At 42.9% G+C, this 20631-nt stretch overlaps 1 protein-coding gene across 4 annotated transcripts; it reads left to right on the forward strand.

Moving 5' to 3' along the window:
- Positions 1 to 1076: 1076 nt before the first annotated feature.
- RBL2 (RB transcriptional corepressor like 2) lies at positions 1077 to 19994 on the forward strand. 4 transcript variants are annotated; one of them, XM_053270930.1, is made up of 22 exons: positions 1077 to 1563; positions 3192 to 3322; positions 4287 to 4487; positions 5301 to 5365; positions 8176 to 8304; positions 8787 to 8947; positions 9035 to 9099; positions 9557 to 9743; positions 10840 to 11006; positions 11501 to 11604; positions 11981 to 12084; positions 12605 to 12742; positions 12921 to 13085; positions 14102 to 14204; positions 14804 to 15079; positions 15769 to 16046; positions 16385 to 16561; positions 16673 to 16744; positions 16923 to 17025; positions 17521 to 17726; positions 18493 to 18657; positions 19007 to 19994. In XM_053270930.1, exons 1-22 carry the CDS (start codon positions 1231 to 1233, stop codon positions 19175 to 19177), a joined length of 3501 nt encoding a protein of 1166 aa, XP_053126905.1. In that variant the 5' UTR covers positions 1077 to 1230; the 3' UTR covers positions 19178 to 19994. The 4 variants fall into 4 exon arrangements, with proteins under 4 accessions (XP_053126905.1, XP_053126906.1, XP_053126908.1 ...); XM_053270931.1 differs by lacking the exon at positions 1077 to 1563 and adding an exon at positions 1810 to 1939; XM_053270933.1 differs by lacking the exon at positions 1077 to 1563 and adding an exon at positions 1842 to 1859.
- Positions 19995 to 20631: the final 637 nt, after the last annotated feature.

Here is a 20631-nt window from a genome sequence, read left to right on the forward strand (position 1 = left end):
CATGTTTGTAATATGAGGTCTGAAGAACGCACTACACTTCAGAGTGTGATAATACGAGATTAAAGTTATATACACGACTGTGGACACTCAGTGGCTGCCTTCACACTAACTGGAGGTGCCTCACCTCCGGTTTTGGAAACTGTATATCTGAATGCGGGCAACCGCAGTTTGATAGAGAAATCGACAATGGTTTCCCTCCCCAACTGTCTTTTTATGTTCAGTTTGTCGTTTCCCCCTTATGCAACCAGAGTTGAGGGAGGAAGCTTCTCCCTCGCTGGGCTGCCCTTCATTACAGAAGGAAGCCTCGGCAGCCAGTTCCCACTCCTCTCTGCAGTCAGCGGAGCTCCGCGTTTCGTCTGAATGTGGACGAACAGTGGCGAGGGGGGAGAGAAACCGCCGGATCCGTGTTATGTCCCAAAGCTCCCAAAATGTAGATTGCTGCCTGCAAATCCTATGCACCCTAATGTGAAAAAAAGTCCTAGGGAACTCAGCATCTGCTTTCAAGTAAACAAGCGCAATACTGTGCAACTTCTGTTTATCATGATTTTAATTGTGTTTGTGAGATGCCTTAAATGGTCCAGGGAGAGGAATGAATGAAATGTTCTTAAGCACAGAAACGGAATTAAATTGGGATAGAGAAATTGCAGTAGTTACAGCCAGGAATGTGTAACTTCTGGGCTCAATTAGAATCCCTTTAGAACAAGAAATGCCTTAAATAAATGTAACCATCCTGCTTGCAACAGTTAAAAGGACGTCTGACTCAAAGAACTGTTGCAGTTTGAAAACTCAGCCAGAGCCAACGTGATGTAATTTGCCCTTATGTCGGGCTACAACTGCTTCATCCCCGCCCATAACTAATCGCCGCTCGGGGCATTGTTGTCGAACAGCAGCCGGAGCGCCTTCTATTGGCTACCCTAGTAGAATCTTCTGAAGCATTATGGGAGCTGTAGTCCTACACCCCCTCGTCTCTGAGCGTCTGCGCAGCCACCGCCAGCTGATTGGACAGGGCGCTCCAGGTGCCCTCCAATAACCGGGGCTGCAGCGGGCGGGGCCAGGCACCGAAGTGTTTAGGTTCGAACGGGGCGGCTGCGGGGGGAGGAGGCGGGGGCTGCCTTCAAACGCACAAAAACAATCCGCCGCGCAGGCGCAGTCTGTGCCCTCCGCGCGAGCCGCCTTCCTCGCGGACTGCCGGCGCTGCCCCCCCCCCCCCCCCGCGCCCTCTCAGCGGCGATGCTGGGCGGAGACGAGGAGACGACCGCGGTGCTGGCCGGAGGGGGCGCTCCATCGCCGGGCCCCGCTGCTTCTCCCTCCGGGGCGGCAGCGGAGGAAGGAGAGGAAGGAACCGCCGCCCCCGCCCAGGAAGAAGCGGGGGAGGATGAGGAGAAAAAAGAGGAGGGCGGAGACGAGGAAGAGGAGGAGGAGGAGGAAGAAGCCGCGGCAGAAGCGGAGCGCGACACCCGGCAGCGCTACGAGGAGCTCTGCGGGCTGCTCAACATGGACGAGCGAGCCCGAGCCGAGGCCTGGCTGAGCTACCAGAGCATGAGGAGAAATTACACCCTGGAGGTGGGCGAGGGGCGGGGCTCGGAGGGAGGCTGGAGCCCCATTGGCTGTTGGCGAAAGGGGCGGGGCTCTGTGGGAAGGGGCCGCTTCGGGGAGCCTGGAGGGAGGAAAGGGGCGTGGCGGGAGAGGAGGCCTGTGGGCGGGGCCTGGCGTCCTGTTATTGCTGGCGGGAGGGGCCATGATGAGGGAGGGGCGGGGCCTGGGAGGGCCCTGATGGTGGGTGGGATTAGGCCCTTGGGGTCAGGAGGAGGGCGGGGCAGAGCCAGGGGAGCCATGCTGAAGGGGGGCAGCAAGAGCAGGTGAGAGACTGAAGCTGAAGAAACAGATCTAGGAGGAGGAGAGAGGCCTTAGGCAAGATGAAGGGGCAGATCTCAGTGTGGTAAGAGAGCCAGAGAGTGGTCCTGAGAGGGGAAAGTGCAGTTGGGTGGCTGCCAACCTGGAAGCCTCATTTTATTTGTCTTGCCTCTGTGCGCGTGCACACACACACGCACCTTTGTAATGCAGATGAATACATACCGTTACTTTTGAAAAGGTAAAGTTGTGCCCTCGAGTCAGTGTTGACTCCTCGACAGGGCCATGTAGTTTTCTTTGGTAGAATACAGGAGGGGTTTGCCATTGCCATCTCCCGCGCAGTGAGAGATGATGCCTTTCAGCACCTTCCTATATTACTGCTGCCTGATACAGGTACAGAAGAACATGCGCTGCTGGATCAGGCCCAAGGCCCGTCTAGTCCAGCATCTGGTTTCACACAGTGGCCCACCAGATGCCGCTGGAAGCCTACAGGCAGGAGTTGAGGGCAGGCCCTCCCTCCTGCTCTTACTCCCCTGCAATTGGTACGCGAAGGTGTTTCCAGCGGGGATTCGAACCTCTTGCTCGCTAGGCAAGTCATTTCCCCGCTGCGCCATTATGTTACTTTTGAAGAGGCAGCTAAATCATGGAGGCCATCATCTGTATTGCCCTGCAAGGTTGTGTTGGAAATGTGCACTTTACCATAAATCGGGTGGATATTTATTTATTTATTTATTTGATTTATATACTCCCTTTCTTAAAGTGACTCAGGGTGGTTTCTGTTAAGGTCAAAAGCACATAACAATTAAAATCAAAAAACCACTTGTGCAGTTACTTATCAAGTAGTAATTTAGCATGGTGTGCACATTAGGGATCAACTGGTTCGAAGACCAGTGGTTTGGCTGGTTCGAAGGTGGGGGTTTGGAGATAACTAAGGACTGGGAAGGGTGCTCTTATACACACACACACACACCACGTTTCCCCCACCAGTGCAGTTCTCCAAAATGGTCCTGCAGCAGCAGCGTACCTCCTTGCCGTCCCAGTACGTCACAGACCGGAAGTGGTCACGATTTGCTCACGGGCAGCAGCCACTTCCAGCCCACAATGTACTGGGGCAGCAAGGAGGTATGCTGCTGCCCCGGCGGGACCATTTTTGAGAACAGTGCCAGCGGGGGAAATGCAGCGAGGGAGGTAGGAGCACCCTCAAATTCTGGGTGTGTCTGATATAGCTTTTTGGTTTAGATCCTGGTCAAAATCCCTACATCCTAACAGTGGGAGAATTGCTTTCTCTTGTGGATGTATGTTAGGAGATGTGTCAACTTCTTTTTTTTTTAATATAACAGGGAAACAATCTACATTGGCTAGCGTGTTCCTTATATGTGGCTTGCAGAAAAGCCGTCCCGACAGTTAGCAGAGGAACTGTTGAAGGAAACTATGTATCCTTAATAAGAATATTACGCTGCTCAGGACAAAGGTAACTTTTATATCTCCCCCCGCCCTGCAGTTCAGAATGTAGTAGGGTTTGCTGTCTCAGTGCTGAAACCTTTCTGGCATAGAATGGAGATGCCTAGATTTGTGTTTTGATGCTGCTATTATGGCTTGTGCATGCTCTCTTTTCTTATGGATAGTTGCCTTTACTTGAACTGGATGGTTTCAAATCAAATTAATAGATTCCTTAGATTTTATTCTTAAGCAGTCAGAATTTCCCATGCAATTTTGACACTGTATAACAAGCGTAGAGTTTTATTCCCTGCCATAAATATTTGCTTAACACCCACTTAGTTACATTGTACCAGCCAATCATACACAATCTGTTTCTTTAAATGTTGGCATGAGTTTGTTTTGAAATCTAAAAAAAATTCACTTTGTTAGCATGATTATACAGTATAAACTGCCTGAGCACAGTTTGTCCCAAACTTAGTGTCGTATACAAACTCAAACTTACACTTGAGCTGAAAAGTTGAAACAAGCTTGAGTGACTGGTCAAAAGAAACAAGGTAGCAATTTAGTACCTTGTCTGGGAAATTGTTTACTTGGATTTTGTATCAGATTTGTCTGAGGTACACATTGTAAAATGTTATATGTAGCCAGTTGTAGAATTGGCCCACAGAGCAGTTCTGGAAATGTTGTATCAATAACTAGATCAATGCAGAAATACAAAATGCATGACTACTACACCATTATTAGAAGTATAATAGAATGGTGCTTTATGAGGAACGAATAGTTTGGCAAAGCTAAGTCAATCAAAAATTGATATAAAAAGAAGCTGTCTTTTGGTTCTTTAGTTTATTAATAAGGAAAAGAGTATTTAATATTTATTTTATCTTCCCTATTGTAGACATGCTAGGTTACATAAATCACAGTCCATTTTCAGCAAATTGCTTTAAAATGCATTAAGGTTGGTATTGTTGATTTCTGATCATCTAAAATGTCTTCAGTTTGATAGAGTTTTTTAACAAGATGAAGAAATGGGAAGATATGGCAAATCTACCCTCCCAGTTCAGAGAACGTACCACAAGATTAGAAAGAAACTTTACAGTTTCTGCTGTAATTTTTAAGAAGTATGAACCCATTTTTCAGGACATTTTCAAGTACCCTCAAGATGAACAGCCACGCCAGCAGAGAGGAAGAAAACAAAGGTATGGCTCACTACGTTCCCCAAGACTATAGTCAAATAGAAACTGGAACTCTAATATTAACATCACTTGTACGTTAGTGGCATGTTAATTGCATTATAAGGTATTTTAAAGTAAATGTGCTAAGTAGTTTGAATGTTAATCTTCTATATAACAGCTTAGGAGGTGGTCTCCCATTCCCTGCCACGATCATCTTTACTGGTTCACTTTCCCCCTCGTTCTCTCTCTGCCTCTCTGATTCTATCACAAGTTGCCCCCTTCCATCTCAGATAGAGGACAGGTCTAACAATGGCTACTTGTCTTGATGGCTATAGGCTACCTCCAGACTCCGAGACAGGATGTCTGTGAATACCAGTTGCAGGGGAACAACAGGAGAAGGGGGCATGCCTTCATCTCTTGCCTGTGGGCTTCCCAGAGGCATCTGGTGGGCCACCATGGGAAAATAGGATGCTGGACTAAATAGGCCTTGGGTCTGATCCAACAAGGCTGTTCTTATGTTCAGATGGCTGTCCAGGCTTGTGACTGGTGGCGTGGAGGTAGATGTCCAAGCACTTCCTTGGTGGTGTTGCCCTGTTTAATGAAAGTTAGAGCTATGAAAGCTCATGGAGCTTATGCTCTTTTCTAGCCTGAGAGTTTCTGAAATTCCTCAGGGTAGAATACATAGGATGGGGAAAGCCACGTGTGGTCCTCTTATTGCACAGCCCTGAACATGTGTGACTGAATTTCCTATCAATGTGGGGATATATATTTTGAGGCACTTCAGTGTGTAAATGAAAAGATAACACATCTGTTTTTTATGCCTTCATTTCTAAAAAGGAGACAACCTTGCACAGTTCCTGAAGTGTTCCAGTTTTGCTGGGTACTTTTTGTTTATGCAAAAGGTAAGCAGTGAGGTTTAAACTTTTTGTTTTGTTGTTATATCTCCAGAGAATAATAAAGACAGCAATGCACCACAATACTGTATCCCTGTTTGAATTAACAAGGCCCTCATGTGGTCAAATGTAAGGCTCACACATTTGCTTTTCTTCCTTTTAAAATACTTACAGTGAAGCCAAACTTCTCTGACAGTCATTGTTTTACAGGCTGTCGAAGTGTTCATCATTTCAGTTTTTCTGCATGTTTATTCCGGAATCTAAATCTTATTATTTTGGATTTTATGTTCTTTTCTAGATTTGTCTATTTAAATAATGCCCATTGTACAAAATTAATGTAATCCTGTGTGTGGTTACTCTAAAGTAAGCCTTACTGTGGGAGTGGAACTTACTCCCAAGTATTTGTGCATTAGATTATAGTCTTGCAGCCCAATCCTATGCATATTTCCCCACTCTTTTTCAGCAGGGTTATTCCCAGGTAAGTGTCACAGGCTTGTAGCCTGGCAGTGCTATCCTAAGCATGTCTAGTTAGAGGTAATTCTCACGGTATTCAGTGTGGGGCTTACTCACTAAGCATGTTGAGGATTGCAGTTCAAGTCTGCAGATGGTAGTTTCCTCGTGACATTTATTTTTCTAAATGTCAGAAATTTAACCCTTTTAAAATCTTGATTATAAATCACATTCCAGCACTTCTTTAACAATCTTGGAATTATATGGGTTTTTTTTAATAGCATGTCACAGTTGTACCCTCGTTATGAGGGTAGATTCATTTGGTGGTAATAAGTGGCTCTGTCACTTCTAATATACAGGAGAGACTTTTTTTTGGCCTAGAAACACAGTGTTGTGCTGACAACTGTTACCTTCGGATATCTTAATCTACAAATAGTTCAGTTTTGTCTACCTTAAGTTTTGATTATTTCATCTCCTGGCTCACAATAGCTAGTCCTTTTGTATGTGCTCCTTAAATTTGTGGTGATAACTGTTGCCCAGTAAACCCTTTGATGCCTACTCTGTTTTTTTCAGTGTATCAGAGTAATGTGAACTTGTCCAAGCTTGTTGAGACATAATTGGTTTCCTAGAAAACATCAAGTCAATTCTATTTCCTGCTCACAATCCACTGTCAACATGCTTTACAAGAAATAACTTTGTTGGGTTATGTTTTTACTAAGATCCCTGTCAGTAGAATATGGAACAGTTGTTGCAATTAATGTTTATCTGAAATGGGAAGTAGGTGAGAGCAAATTGCCTCAGATTAATGGTTTTAGTCTCAAAAGGATTGTGGCAAAAATTGTGTGTCTTGCATTTTGCTAAAATCAACAACTGGGTGTGTTTGTTTCTGAACAGTTAAACATCCCCTTTGCTGAGCATTGTTAAGAAATCACTTTCTTTTAGTTGGTGGTTTTGGCAGCTTCTGAGAGAATTGTGGCTTTTGTTGGTTAGAATGGCACAGACATGTTCCATGAAATATATAAAAGCCTTTAAAATAGGAGAGATAGTGTGTGCTAATTGTAAACTCTGAAACTCAGAATTTGACATGCACAGACTTTAGTTGCTTTGACAGGGGAAGTGGGATCTTGTTAAGTCATTTGCTCTGTTTTTGAGGGTTTCAGCTGCATTTATCGTGGCAACCACATTTCAAGGACAAGTTTGGGCTTGTTTGCATGACAGCCTTCTTAGTGTAAAGAGCAGCATTTGCAACTTCCTTTCTCTGTGCAGAAAAACCTTCAGACTTTCTTGCTTACTGCTTCTGGTGTAGATGAATCTGCTTGCTGCCTAATGTGCATGGTAAGAGAAGTGCTAAGAAATTCTAGACAAGTGCATTATAGTTGCTAATTATTACTTTCTATCCTGCTTTCGAGATGTTTAATCACGCTGCATGATCTGTGGTTTGTTTAAGGTTAAGGCCCTCTTTATTTGAGTCAGATTATTACAATCATCTTTCTTCTTGCTGTGTTCGAAAGAAAACAGCAAGTTTAATCTGATAAATGAAAAACTAGTCAGATAGAACTCGGAAATATCACCAGCTCAGTTAACTGTTTATACTAAAAAAAAATACTTTGACTAGTGAATATGACTTTGTTCAACTAATTACTACATGTAACAATTTTAAATTTACTGCACTGCTGTTGCCTGTCAGCAGTTGCAACCTGAGGCCAGCACCGCCAGAGCCACATTTTTTCCCCTTAGGATTTCTCCATAATCTTCATAGTAGCTCCCAGCACTGCTTATTCATATGAACCATCATGTTATGCTATTGAAATGTGTGCATGCAAGCATGGGACGGCACCCGTTACTAACCTTGGAGCCCCTCTAAATTAACATTTCTGTATAATCATGTTGACAGAGATAATACAGCGTAGTTGATGTTAGGAGCATTAAATCTCTCAAATAGCTGAAGTGTACGCTTAGTAAAAATGATTAAGATTGTTATGTTAACCTTGGGACATATTTTCAAAATGGGACATAAACTATTTCAGTGTTTTTTACGTATTTATCTTCATTGTGTTGCTTCATTATTTTATAATCTGTTATGTTTACCCTCGATTATTGGTATGAATTGTGGTTCCATAGAAGTGGCAGGCAAACTTGGCCCTCCAACTGTTGTGGAGCTATTATTCCCATCATCCTCAGCCACAATAAATTGTGGCGATGATGGGAGCTGTAGTTCAACAACAGCTGGAGGGCCAAGTTTGCCCACCCTGGTCTATAGTATGTGAGTATTATTTGTTTAAAATGAATGCAGAGTGTTAGATACATTTTTTCCTCAGAATTCTGAAGTCAACTTCAATCTAATCCAAACCATGGTTATAATTTTATAGGCAATTTCCCTATGATCAGTGATGACTTGGTCAATTCCTACCATCTCTTATTATGTGTCCTGGATCTAGTTTATGGAAATTCACTGCAATGCCCAAACCGTAAGGAGCTTCTGAATCCCAATTTTAAAGGTATGTTAAAATATATCGTGCTGCCCCAAGAATGCCACTAATTAATGTAATTGATTAGCTCTTTAATTAATGTTGCATTTCAGTGTGTAGGGAATGAAATGTGGCACTGAAATATTAGGCATAATATGCATGAAAGGAAATCACATTGCGAAGTTTGTTTGGTTTTTTGGTTTTTTTTGCCTTGTCTCACCATTTAACCATTCACTAACATTTCCATAAGAAGCCACAACAGACCAAAAAAAGCTCTTGTTTGTCTATCTCAAAGGGAAACTAAGAGAAAACAAAAGTATTAGACTGGGCTGATGCAAAGTAGAGGGAGGGAGCAATACATACTTCATGGTTTCCAAGACACTAAATCCCTGCATGAAACAGGAAGTTGCTGTGTTGGTTCACATGTTATTGGAACCCAGGAAAGCAGAAGCCCATGTGTGTTGATAGGTATTTTTACTTTCTTCTCCCCTGCCTCTCCTTTAATGTCACAGGGCTGCCTGAAGACTTTCATAGTAAGGATTTCAAGCTGTTGTCTGAGCCCCCCTGTATCATTGAAAAACTCTGCTCCTTACATGATGGAGTGGTGTTAGAAGCCAAGGGTATAAAGGAACATTTCTGGAAGCCTTATGTGAGGAAACTTTTTGAGAAAAAGGTATATAACTAGTTTTTTTTAAAAAATCCTAAATGATTTGTCAATTTCCGATTGCTTGCATTTATATCCGTTCTTTTTTTCTTGTAGATTCTAAAGGGAAAAGAGGAAAACCTGACTGGGTTTCTCGATCCAGGAAACTTTGGAGAAAGTTTGTGAGTATCGTAGAATGATGGCATCTGTAAACCCCTGAGTGAGTTGGGTTCAGAGGTTTGCCACAAAACTCCTTGCCGGGTTTCAATACCTAGGTAAGGTTCCTACCAGACCTCAGATCCATAATAAACTAGCCCTTATAATTGCTGCATATCTCACAATACTCAAACCACCAAATGCTCCAGATGGACATATATGTATAGCTGTTTCCATAGTCTTTACTATAATTATTGTAAAAGATTGGATAGAAGGAATCAAAGCTCCAATCATTTCTGTGTAAATCCTTTGCAGGGATTCTAATTCTTGGTGACTTTTCCCATGACAAAGAAGCCCAAGGACCTTTTCATTCCAGGAGAGGTTGGGCTTGTGGCTGTCACATACAGACATTTCTCACTGTTCCGTAGCAGTCATTTATATCTCTGTGTGAAACATTTTTCTGGTTTCTTTTCTCTGCTACAGCAAAGCCATCAACAAGGCCTATGAGGAGTATGTATTGTCTGTTGGAAATCTAGATGAGCGAATATTTCTTGGGGATGATGCAGATGAGGAAATAGGAACCCTGCGAAGATGCTTAAACACAACTTCGGGCATGGAAACAGCGGAAAGAGTGCAAGTGAAATGTAATTTGCAGGAACATTTCGAACAAGTAAGTACAGCATGGCCTGTGGCGTACTGGAATGGATGAGTTGTTGCATGCCTTACAGGGTAGACATAGTGTCATTGCTGCCTGCGAACAAACAGGTGTCTGATAGAGGTTCATCTTTGACCCTGTACTTGCATTACCCTGGTGGCGTGGTACTGTAGCTACAGCGCTTCTACTCGAACTGCTGAATTACCATGGGACACCCCAGAGAGTGTGGGAGGAGCCACATTTCAGCTGCTTCCCATAGTAGGGTCAGCCATTGGAAAAACTTGGTTCATGTTGCTGTGGGGATTGACTGCAGCCTTGGCTTCTCCCACATCATTCAGGCTTCTCATACACTACCCTGGTGACATGGAAGCAGAAGCCACTCTGAGATCTATGAAGGAGGGTGGGATACAAATGTAAGAATATATATCCTACCCTCCTCCATAGATCTCAGAAAGGCATACATGTATTCTCAGAAGTCTACCATGTCCAAATATAATAATGATGTTGGCTTCTACTTCTATGCCACCAGGTTAGTATGACTAGCCTGAACTATGTGGGAGAAGCCAAGGCTTCAGTCAATCCCCATAGCAACATGACCCCAGTTTTTCAATGGTTGACACTACTGTATCTATCTATCTATCCTGTCTGCCAGTTTAGCTTCCTTTCAGCCACGGTGATGATAATTCTGCTCATATGTACATGAACAGATGCATTGTTCTTAGGAGTACTCAAATGGAAAGTCCATGCATTTATTATCTTGCTTCTATGGGGCAAGAGGCAGGGGCATTTTGGTGCACCTTGGTAGGCACAGAAGAGGTGGAATAATCAAGCAAAAGCCCCTTTAATGAAGATGGGATTTTCTCCCCTTGATTCCAGTATATAGTTGAAAAAGAAGGGGGAGTATTCAGCATGGACCGAAAGTGTCAGTCTGGTACGATGTTGACAGTAGGAAGAGAGATAGTATGGAGATAGATATAGCAACTTCCATACTATATGAGCAATATGGCAGTCAGTTTAGCAGTTGATTCAGTTAAAATGCTAGAACTGTTGGTATTAATGTATAGATTGCAGTGGCTTTCATTCTTGAAACATCTTTCACATTGTTTTTTAGACAAAGTCCTTTAGAATATCTACACCTCTTACTGGCCGGAAGTATATAAAGGAGAGTGACCCGTGTGACAGCCCCATTTCCATTGCTACATACAGCTTGACCCGGCTCCATACGATGTTGACAGGGCTGAAGAATGCCCCTAGTGAAAATCTGGAGCAAATTCTCAGGTATGTAGATTGATTTGTATTTCGCTGTGGGTTGTGTTTGTGTGTGTGTTGCTTATAACACGCAACAGAAAATGTGATTTTAGAGCTTAGGGGACACTTGGCAGCCAAGTTGTCTCACTGATTTTGCTTGTGGAGGTATGCACTTTTCTGAAATAAACATCAGCAGGATTGCAAATAGACTCTTTGTGCATCTTATATACTCCACTTTTTGTAGGGTTGCACTCCTTTTGAACATGAAGCTTGGCATTGTTATAGCTGATATTATTGTACTGTATGAGGATCAGTTTATTTTAGAACAAAACAGCATGTAGTAGGAAGGAAACTTTGCAAAAGTAAAAATTTATTCGCTATTCTCAAATGTTTTAATGACTAAAACATTTGCTTGGGTAGAAACAGCGCTACTGCTTTGGATGGAAAATACAACTATCACATTATAAAGAGCTCTCTCTCTCTTTTCTTAATTTGCAAATCATTATTCATATGTTTCTTGTCAGGGCATGTTCCAGGGATCCTTCTCTCTCAATTGCCAATAGATTGAAAGAAATGTACGGAATTTATTGTCAGAGGGCACAGGGAGAACCAGGCAGCTTCTCCAAAGGTAAGGCCACACTCTGCTCTAATATAAAAGCCCTGTCATTGCGTAAAAAGTGCAGCAGGGAATTGAAAAGCATTATGCCTTTGTCTATGTGCTCTTGCAAATGAAAATCAATATCCTTACCTGCTTTTTTCAAATATATGGACTGTTTCTATGGAAATAACTGGATGCAGTCAAATTCTGTTACATGCTTGTGAGGTCTGTTAGTTTGATAGTTTGAGAATGATCTGTGTTTGAAATAGGAGGAAGCAACCTTTCTTTTTTTATTCTTAATGGCTTTTTTAAAAATGTACTGTAAATTGATGAAATGTAGCTCAAAGTCAGGCTCTGAATTTCCTGGTATGGATAGCCAATGTTTTTGTGTCCTTAATTATTGCAGAGACTGTTGGAAAACACTTTCGGCTTGCCGAAGTCCTTTACTATAAGGTATTGGAGTCTGTCATTGAGCAGGAAAAGCGAAGGCTAGGAGATGCTGACTTATCTGTAAGTAAGCTCAGCAGAATGGTTTGTGTAAGGCTTTACTTCTTTTTCAAAGTAAATTAATTGAGCAAGGTAGCATTCAGAACAATATAAAACCGAATGCTCAGTTGCAAAATGTAATGTGATAATCAAGCCACAGGTTGGCACTATGCATTTAACTTGCAGTTTAGTTATTGCTTTCTCTGGGTAGGTTAACTGGAGAATCCATGTACACATGCGTTTCATGTGCACACAGTATTGCATGTCTCTCCGTCATGGTGATCAGTCATAATCACAGGCTTAGGAACAAGAGATCCATGCATGCAACCTCCTTAATCCTCACAATGGCCACTGCCACGTTAGTCCATTTGTATATGGTAAGAAGTGGACAGATCACATACTTTGTGAGAGTTTTCAAATGACTTATCTGGTGTCATTTGCACAAGCAAAGCACAGCTACTTTGATCTCAATGAAGCGGAAGACTATTTTCATTTTTATGCTGACTAATCAGATTCTTTACTGTGCTAATATATTTTATCCTAGGCCATTCTGGAGCATGATGTGTTTCACAGGTCTTTGCTGGCCTGTTGCCTTGAGATAATAACTTACTCTTACAACCCAGCTGAAAGTTTTCTGTTTATCACGGATATATTTGATGTTCCAGCCTTTCACTTTTATAAGGTAAATGCTTCTGTTCATCTACATTGACGTTTAAAAATAAGCAGGAATAGTTAGTTTTCATTCACTTCTTTTTAATTAAAGAAGAAAGCTACATTGAGTGTTACAATCTCTTAATAAATAATATACAGATAAATGAATATTTAGATTTATTTATTTATTTATCAATCATTTATTACAGGTAATAGAGATTCTGATACGAGCAGAAGATGGCCTTTGCCGAGAAGTGGTGAAGCACCTCAATCACATCGAGGAGCAGATCTTAGAGAGCCTGGCATGGAAAGTGGAATCTCCATTATGGGACAAAATAAAAGAAAATGAAAATAAAGTTCCCAACTGTGAGGAGGTAAAATATGAGACACTTCTTTAAGTGTTTTCATGTGGTTTTTGTTTGTTAGTTATTGGTAGTTTATTTTGGCACAGCTGCCTTACAATTAAATAGCATTCTTTGGAGGGGGAAGGCCTTGATCATGCCAAAGTAAACTGAGACATATCTACTCAAGTTGCTTTATTGGAGGTCAGTCCCTCTTGCTGAATCCAGTTTGCCACCTTGCTCATCTGCTACACCCTAACCCTTTCCTTCCATCCTTACTGAGTGGCTGCTTAGGGAACCTGATCTCTTTCATCTCCTGCTCCTTTCCTCTGCTAAGGCGACTGCTTTAAAGTTGTCTGTGGCTTAAGGCTCCAGCAATTAAGGCTTTATTTTGCTGGTTTGGAGCCTAGCAACGGCCATGTAAGATATATTTTTATGAAATTGTGTTGTTGTGTATATTATTGCTTGTAAGCCGCCCTGAGTCCTATGGGAGTAGGGCGACATATACATCTAAATAAATAAATGTATGTGTATGTTTCCTGTTTTCACAATATCCAGAAGCATTAAAGGGGAACCTTCAGGGCTATTAGTAGCACAAAAACACCACTGAAGTCCAGTCAATTGTCTTGTACTATTAACACTCTTCCTTCCTTGCTTACATATCAAGTACTTTAAAAAGAGCTGAGTCGTGAGTTTATTAAACTGTTGCTGAGGTGCACTTCAGAAATCATGTTAGCTGATCCCCAAATCATGTCACAGTATTATATGCTCCAATACTCAACTCTTGATAGTTTGCTGAATTATTATTTGCAGCTGCATCCAGATCAGAGCCAGTGAGCAAGAATTGCCCCAAACCATGGCTCAAATCATGGTTTGGAACAGCTTTGGTTAGTACTATCTCCAGTGTGGGCATAACAATAAACAGGGGCAAGAGGGAGGAGTCCACCAGGAGGAGACGGAAGCCCACAGCATGTCCTCGTGCCAACTGAACCAGATCAGAGAGAGCATGTCTTGCAAGCATTAACACTGTGTGAATTGTTATATTTTAGGTTATGCCCTCTCAGTATTTTGAAAAGTCAGATGGCAACAGTGTGGCAGGCTCCCCGAGGAGGTTAATTGAGGTCCGTGCTGAAAGTGGAGCACTGGGGAAGGGTAAGATCTTACAGATATTCAGGGGGCGGGGGGGGGAGGAATTTGCATGTTGAGCAGAAATGACTCATTTTGAACTGAACAGGGACGTTGGAGTGGGCAAGATCGGACTGGCCATGGAGGGTGCAGGGGGGCCTCCTGGCTTCTCAGTCTAGGCACTCATGGGGGCAGGATCATGTCTAATGCATTAAGTTAAACTTCAGAAAATACCATTCCTATTAATCAGTTCATCAATTTTATATATTCAAGTGTTACTTTTGACAAAACAATCATAAGATAGGTCTCACCTTATTGGTTTCACATGGAGAGTGTGTGGGGTGGGTAGTCGTGGCTGCTGATATTTGCAATTTCAGGGGAAAGAACGGAGGATGGCCTCCCTGATATAAATACCAGTTGTCACTTGTAGGGCTGTATTTCACACACACAAAGAACATCCTCCTGTGTGCAACTGTCAGGCAGCTCCTGACAAACTACACCCTGTCAGAAGTGTAAATCATTCTCCAGGTTTGATCTCTGAGTGGGCTTAACATCTAGCAGGATGCTGTTGCTGGAGTTCGCACTTGATTCTTTTCATTCCTCTCCTCTTTCCACGATATCTGCAGCCCTTTCGTCTTCTCCGACCACACTGTATGAGAGATACAGCTCTCCTACAGGCAACCCCACCAGGAGGAGGCTGTTTGTCGATAACGACACCCCCACTGACGCCACTCGGACCTCTGTGAGAGTCTCGCAGCAGCCTGTGGTCAGCACGGTACCTGTGCAGAACGTCTCGTCAGAAGCGATACCTGTCACGCCAGTCCCTGGGCAGACTCTCGTAACCGTGGCAACCGCAACTGTAACTGCAAACAACGGGCAGACGGTCACGATACCGGTGCAAGGTAAGGGAGGTGGTGAAGATGACGACTACAGGTTCTTGGAAGAGGACTGTGGTGTCTCAGGGTCATCAGCACGATAAGAATTGCGTAGGGGAGTGGGTCAAAGGGAAAAGAGCAAGGTAAAGATGTGGGGCAGGGGAGGATACAGTTGGAATTAAGCCCGCAAGACTACTGAGCTCCAGCACACAACACACACTTTGGAACCAACCTATATGGGCAGTGACTTGTCGGCAGAAAATACATTAGTGTATCTTCTCTGAGAAGATGCCAAGGAATAAGGAAAACAATCCATCCCCTAAGGCAGGAGTTCCCAACCTGCGGTCCTCCAGCTATTGCTGAATAACTCCCATCATCCCTAGCTACAATTCATGACAATTTAGCTTACAGCAGTGTTTACATGTAGACGCTCTTCCAAATGCAAGCCCAGCGAGACGCTGATTAGCAAAGTGGACAATTTATGCTTGCTGCAGCAAGACCAAAGCTCCTCCCCATTATGTCACTAACATTTAAATTTTGCAGTAAAGCTGCTTTCCATCTCAAAGGCATTTCCATGAACCCGTGACAATAGACATGTATTGTTCCAAGCATTGTGTTTCAGAAAGCCGCATAAATAAAAATAAATTTCATATACACCCCCACACACCCATAACTATTCTTTTGCAGCTTTATTTCTTTTCTGCTCACTTTTGCAGGCATTGCCAATGAAAATGGAGGAATAACGTTCATCCCAGTGCAGGTCAACGTAGGTGGGCAAGGCCAACCACTCTCCAGTTCCATCCAGCCTCTCAGTGCACAGACCCTTGCTGGGACTCTGAGCACTCAACAGATGGCTGGAACAGCCCTACAGTTACAAGGCCAAGTGGCGGTCCAACAGATTGCCCTTCCTGGAGAAAATCGGCCAAAGCAACAACTGGGCAGCTCTAGTGCTAAATCCCGAAAGGCTGGCTCACTCTCGCTCTTCTTTAGAAAGGTACGTCCCCAGAAAGTCATACATGTCACTACAGTGTGGGCTGGGCTAGAAATTCAAACAAGCCCTTCTCTTAAGAATCTAGTCAGAGAGGGAGACCCTGATGATAGAGATTTTGGTGGGCAGGATCTTTATTTATTTGTTCTAAATAAGAGCTGCCTGTTTGAGAGTAGTTGGTAGACAGATGGATGGCTTAAGCCAAGGGCCAAGTTAATTACCTGCTAGGATTGCTCACATTGGAGTGTTTTATAAATATGCTTTTAAAGCTAATGAGCTTTGATGCGACAAGCAGAATTTTTCAGTTGTAGCACAGTTCTGATTGTGTCTCCTTCCTCCAACAGGTGTTCCACTTAGCAAGTGTCCGCCTGCGGGATCTCTGTCTCAAACTGGATATTTCAGATGATCTGAGGAAGAAAATCTGGACCTGTTTTGAATTCTCTCTGGTTCAGTGCTCTGAGCTCATGATGGACCGGCATTTAGATCAACTGTTGATGTGTGCTATTTATGTAATTGCAAAGGTAAATCTTAACCAAGTACATAGCTTGGATTAAATCTGAAAGAGGAAAGATCAAGCCATTTAAGAAAAAGTTGATGCTTATAACCAAATTGATTCCCCTCTTGCATTCTAGGTTACTAAAGAAGACACTTCATTTCAGAACATCATGCGCTGTTATCGGACACAACCACAAGCCAAAAGCCACGTAAGCAAATGTTGTGCCTGAACTTCTAATATGTAAGACTGCTTGTAGTGAACAGCTGTGGTACTGTCTGAAAGGCCTCAGGAAAACTTGGGTTTCCAGACATTGTTAGCACATGCCGTTGCAGTTAAATATCAATAAGCCCCTTTGAATTCTGCAACTCTGCTTTGGCTTTTTGAAGGTATATCGAAGTGTCTTGATAAAAGGCAGAAGACGAAGGCATTCAGGCAACAGTGAAAACCACAGCCAGCAGAATTCGCCAGATGAGAGGAATAAGGATAAAAGTAAGTGGCTATAATGTTACAAATTTGGTAGAAGGCCTTTTTAGCACTATGCCAAAGATTAAGCACATGTGGCAAGGTTTTTTTTGTAGATGGTGTTTTACATTCATTTGATGAACATACATGTGTCAAACATCCTGAAATACAGCTAAGTGTAGACATGATCAGCAGGGACCAAAGTACTCAAGAAGGTCTAAGCTCCCAATAAATTGGCTATAAGAAACACATTAAAAGCAGAGAGCCACACTTTGAAAATTTGGAGCATTGTGTTTTTGAGCAAATAAGAAGGTAGAATTATGCTGGGATGCTAACAAAAACTATGTGAAGGAGCTGCTGGTTGCCTGCACCTACTGTAAAAGGTAATCAGGAAGAGGATAAACAGTCTTGGAGGTCACCCAGTGGCATAAAGAAAATATTATATTTTTGCTCAAGAGGTTCTTCAGAAATCTGAGAAAGTGTACTCAAGATAGGTTTTTAAAATGTCTCATTTCTTCACAGCAAGCAGAGATTCCAGCCCAGTGATGAGATCGAGCAGCACCCTGCCAGTCCCACAGCCCAGTAGTGCTCCCCCGACTCCAACACGCCTGACTGGGGCCAACAGTGATATCGAGGAAGAAGAACGGGGGGATCTGATTCAGTTTTATAATAATGTCTACAGTGACCGAATTAAGGACTTTGCCCTGAAGTACTCCCCAACCAATGGAGTAAGTAACACGTGTTTATCCCATCTACTTTGTGGTCCTAGAAGTCAAGGAGCCTTCCAAGGAAGACTCACATAAAATGCAAGAGTCTAATCTAGAGGATACCAAAGCATGGATAACTGTGACCAGGAGGATCTCTCTGTCCAGGAGGAGCTACTGTTGGCAAAGGGTGCTGTGTGTCATAGGAGCTGCTTGGGCCTCAGGTTGCACTACTGGATCTGTCTGTAGCCCAGACTGCAAACTGATGCTTTAATGCAGGGAGTGCAACCCTGTCCAGAACAGGATGAACACCTATTGAAAGAGCCTTTTATTCTTTTCTACTTGGATTTACTTGGATGTAAAACAGTAATATATAAGTGGGTAGGTATGTCAGTTTCAATGACACAAAATTGAAATCTTGCATAAGTTGGTCACTGAATATTTTCTTCGGGTTTTTCTTTTGACACTTCACAAATATTCATTGCATAAACATACAACAGAATGTTTGCAATTCTGTTATGCAACAGAACTCACACTTCATATTTGAGGTAAATACTTGTCCTTTACACATCTTGGCACAGTTGGTTAAGTCTGGAATGTGTTCTAAATAGTTATTATACACAAGTACCATTGAAAGTAGTATTTCACCTTTGCTATCACAAAAACTAGAAGTATATGCAGGTCAAAATACTTTCTTCTAGATAGCAAGATCTGTTGTGGAGTGCCCTGAAATGACCCAGACACTTGATTCTCTGACATAACATTAATTCAGCCTGCTTTTCCACAATAGGCTGAAGCTCCTCCCCTGTCTCCATATCCTTTTGTAAGAAGTGGATCTCCACGCAGAATCCAGCTGTCTCAGAATCACTCCATTTACATTTCCCCTCACAAAAATGAATCTGCTTTGTCTCCACGGGAGAAGATATTCTACTATTTTAGCAGCAGCCCATCAAAGGTAAGAAGCAGTGATCAATATCTAAAATCTGTTTGAGCCGCAGTCTTCTGAAAGTTAAGATCCTTTATATGAACCCCTAGTTACACAAGAACATAGGAAAGCTGGTCTAGGAATATCAGGTCAGACTCTTGATCCGTCCAGCTCAGTATTGTCTACAGTACACTGACAGCTGCTCTTCGGCATTTTAGACAAAGGTCCTTCCCAGCCCTGCTGGGCAATGCTAGAGACTGAAATTGGGACGCCCTGTATGCAAAGCAGATGCTCTACCGCTGAGCTGTCTCCGTGCTCTGGTCTGAACGGCAGCTAGTAGTAATGCTCACGGCTTTCCTTGCTTTCTGGTAAATTTCAGAGACTTCATGAGATTAACAGTATGATTAGAACTGGGGAGACGTCAACAAAGAAGAGGGGCATTGTCCTAGAAGAGGGTGCTGAATCGCCAGCCAAGCGCATGTGCCCTGAAAACCACACAGCCCTCCTGCGGCGGTTGCAAGACGTGGCCAATGACCGAGGTTCTCACTGAGCTCCAGTAGACTACTCTTGGGAGGGTTGGTTCTGTGCGGGCTGGCAGTTGGCCAGTCGCGGCCATGCCTGCAACCTTCATGCATCTGAGGCACTTTCCATGGTGTCATGAAGGACTGGGGGACCGTCAAGGGCACGCTACTTCTGGCACCAGCTGAACTGCAGCTCTTGGAGAGCCGTCTGCAGTGTTCATGCCATTCTGTCGGGAAGAGGCTTCCTCCTCCATCATGATGCTGCAACAGAAAGTCCACTCCTCTCTTGCTGGGGAATACATAGGAGAGTGTTGCTAGCTGCACTTTCCCCACTGCAGCATTTTTAACTTATTGACAGAAGTTATGTTTAGTGCCATAGAAAGGGGTGGTAACTAGTTTTTACACATTGGTTCAGAAAGCATTAATTTTTGTAGCTATTTGGCAAGCCTATCATTGTAGTACTTGGAATTGGTGTGTCATTGAGAAAAGCAAGCCTAGAAGCTAGTCATCAGATCAGGATGATGGAATGGATACCAAACTTGGCTACCTACCCAGGAAACCACTGGCATTCCAGTTAAGAGCAGCCAATGGTTAAGATGACACAGGAGAGGAGATAGAACAGAAGCAGTATTTTAGCAAAAACTTTAGCTCACTTGCCCAGTTTTGTCTGTCTTACATGCCCTTCAGTAATTAAGATAATTGTGTTCAAAGCTGTGCAATGTTTTAAGTGAACTCTTAACCCGAGGGTAGCACTTCAAGGCCTCTGAAGCATCATTTTGAAATGCAGATTAGTTTGCTATCTATTTGCAATGGCACTTTTAAAAAAATATATTTTAAATAGCCAAACCGTAAGACCAGTTGTATTTATTTTGAAAGTGCACTTGTCATGCTTACCATACAGTAACTTGTAGTGTGTCTTGTTCTCCTTCCCTAGTTTCTGACCAGCACTATCAGCTTGTTGTATGTTTAACTACAACCCCTCTCATGTATTGATTTTCTCTAGTAGGCTCACTGCATTTGAGCATCAGAATGCAAATATCTTGAACATTACAAGACATGGCCTACAGCAGGCAGGCTACTGTTTTGCCCATTTGCTACTTTAAGAAAATATTTTCCATAGCAGTATGTACCACCAACATTTGAACTGTTTGTTTACACAAAGTTTCCTACTTCTATAGAAGGAACAAGCAAGTAGTAAGAGAGACACTGAAGTACAGTGCAGAGACAACCAGCTTGTAGTAAAGCTTTGAGTATTAAGTTGCTTCTTAGTAATCATGATATGGCTCTAACACTAGTAACATCTGATGGCTCTTTGCAAGTCTGTGCTATTGTTTAAGCTGTGTTATAGTCTGCAGGAGGCTTACAGTATATTTTAAGATACCAGTATAAAGCATTCTGCTGGTCTGGAAGCTCAGTCTTGGTAGTTGCTTCTGAGAACTTTGTACTGAGTTGTGACTTGGGTGTTCGAACACAGTAGTAATGG

Source organism: Hemicordylus capensis, chromosome 9 (genome assembly GCF_027244095.1).
Source record: "Hemicordylus capensis ecotype Gifberg chromosome 9, rHemCap1.1.pri, whole genome shotgun sequence".
Taxonomy (NCBI): Eukaryota; Metazoa; Chordata; class Lepidosauria; order Squamata; family Cordylidae; genus Hemicordylus; species Hemicordylus capensis.

Excerpts from the sequence above, each read along its gene's own strand:
- RBL2 (XM_053270930.1), top strand. The coding sequence starts at position 1,231 with ATGCTGGGCGGAGACGAGGAGACGACCGCGGTGCTGGCCGGAGGGGGC. Across the intron at positions 9,100-9,556 it reads GGAAACTTTGGAGAAAGTTT|CAAAGCCATCAACAAGGCCT; the intron begins GTGAGTATCGTA and ends TCTCTGCTACAG. Across the intron at positions 16,745-16,922 it reads AACCACAAGCCAAAAGCCAC|GTATATCGAAGTGTCTTGAT; the intron begins GTAAGCAAATGT and ends GGCTTTTTGAAG.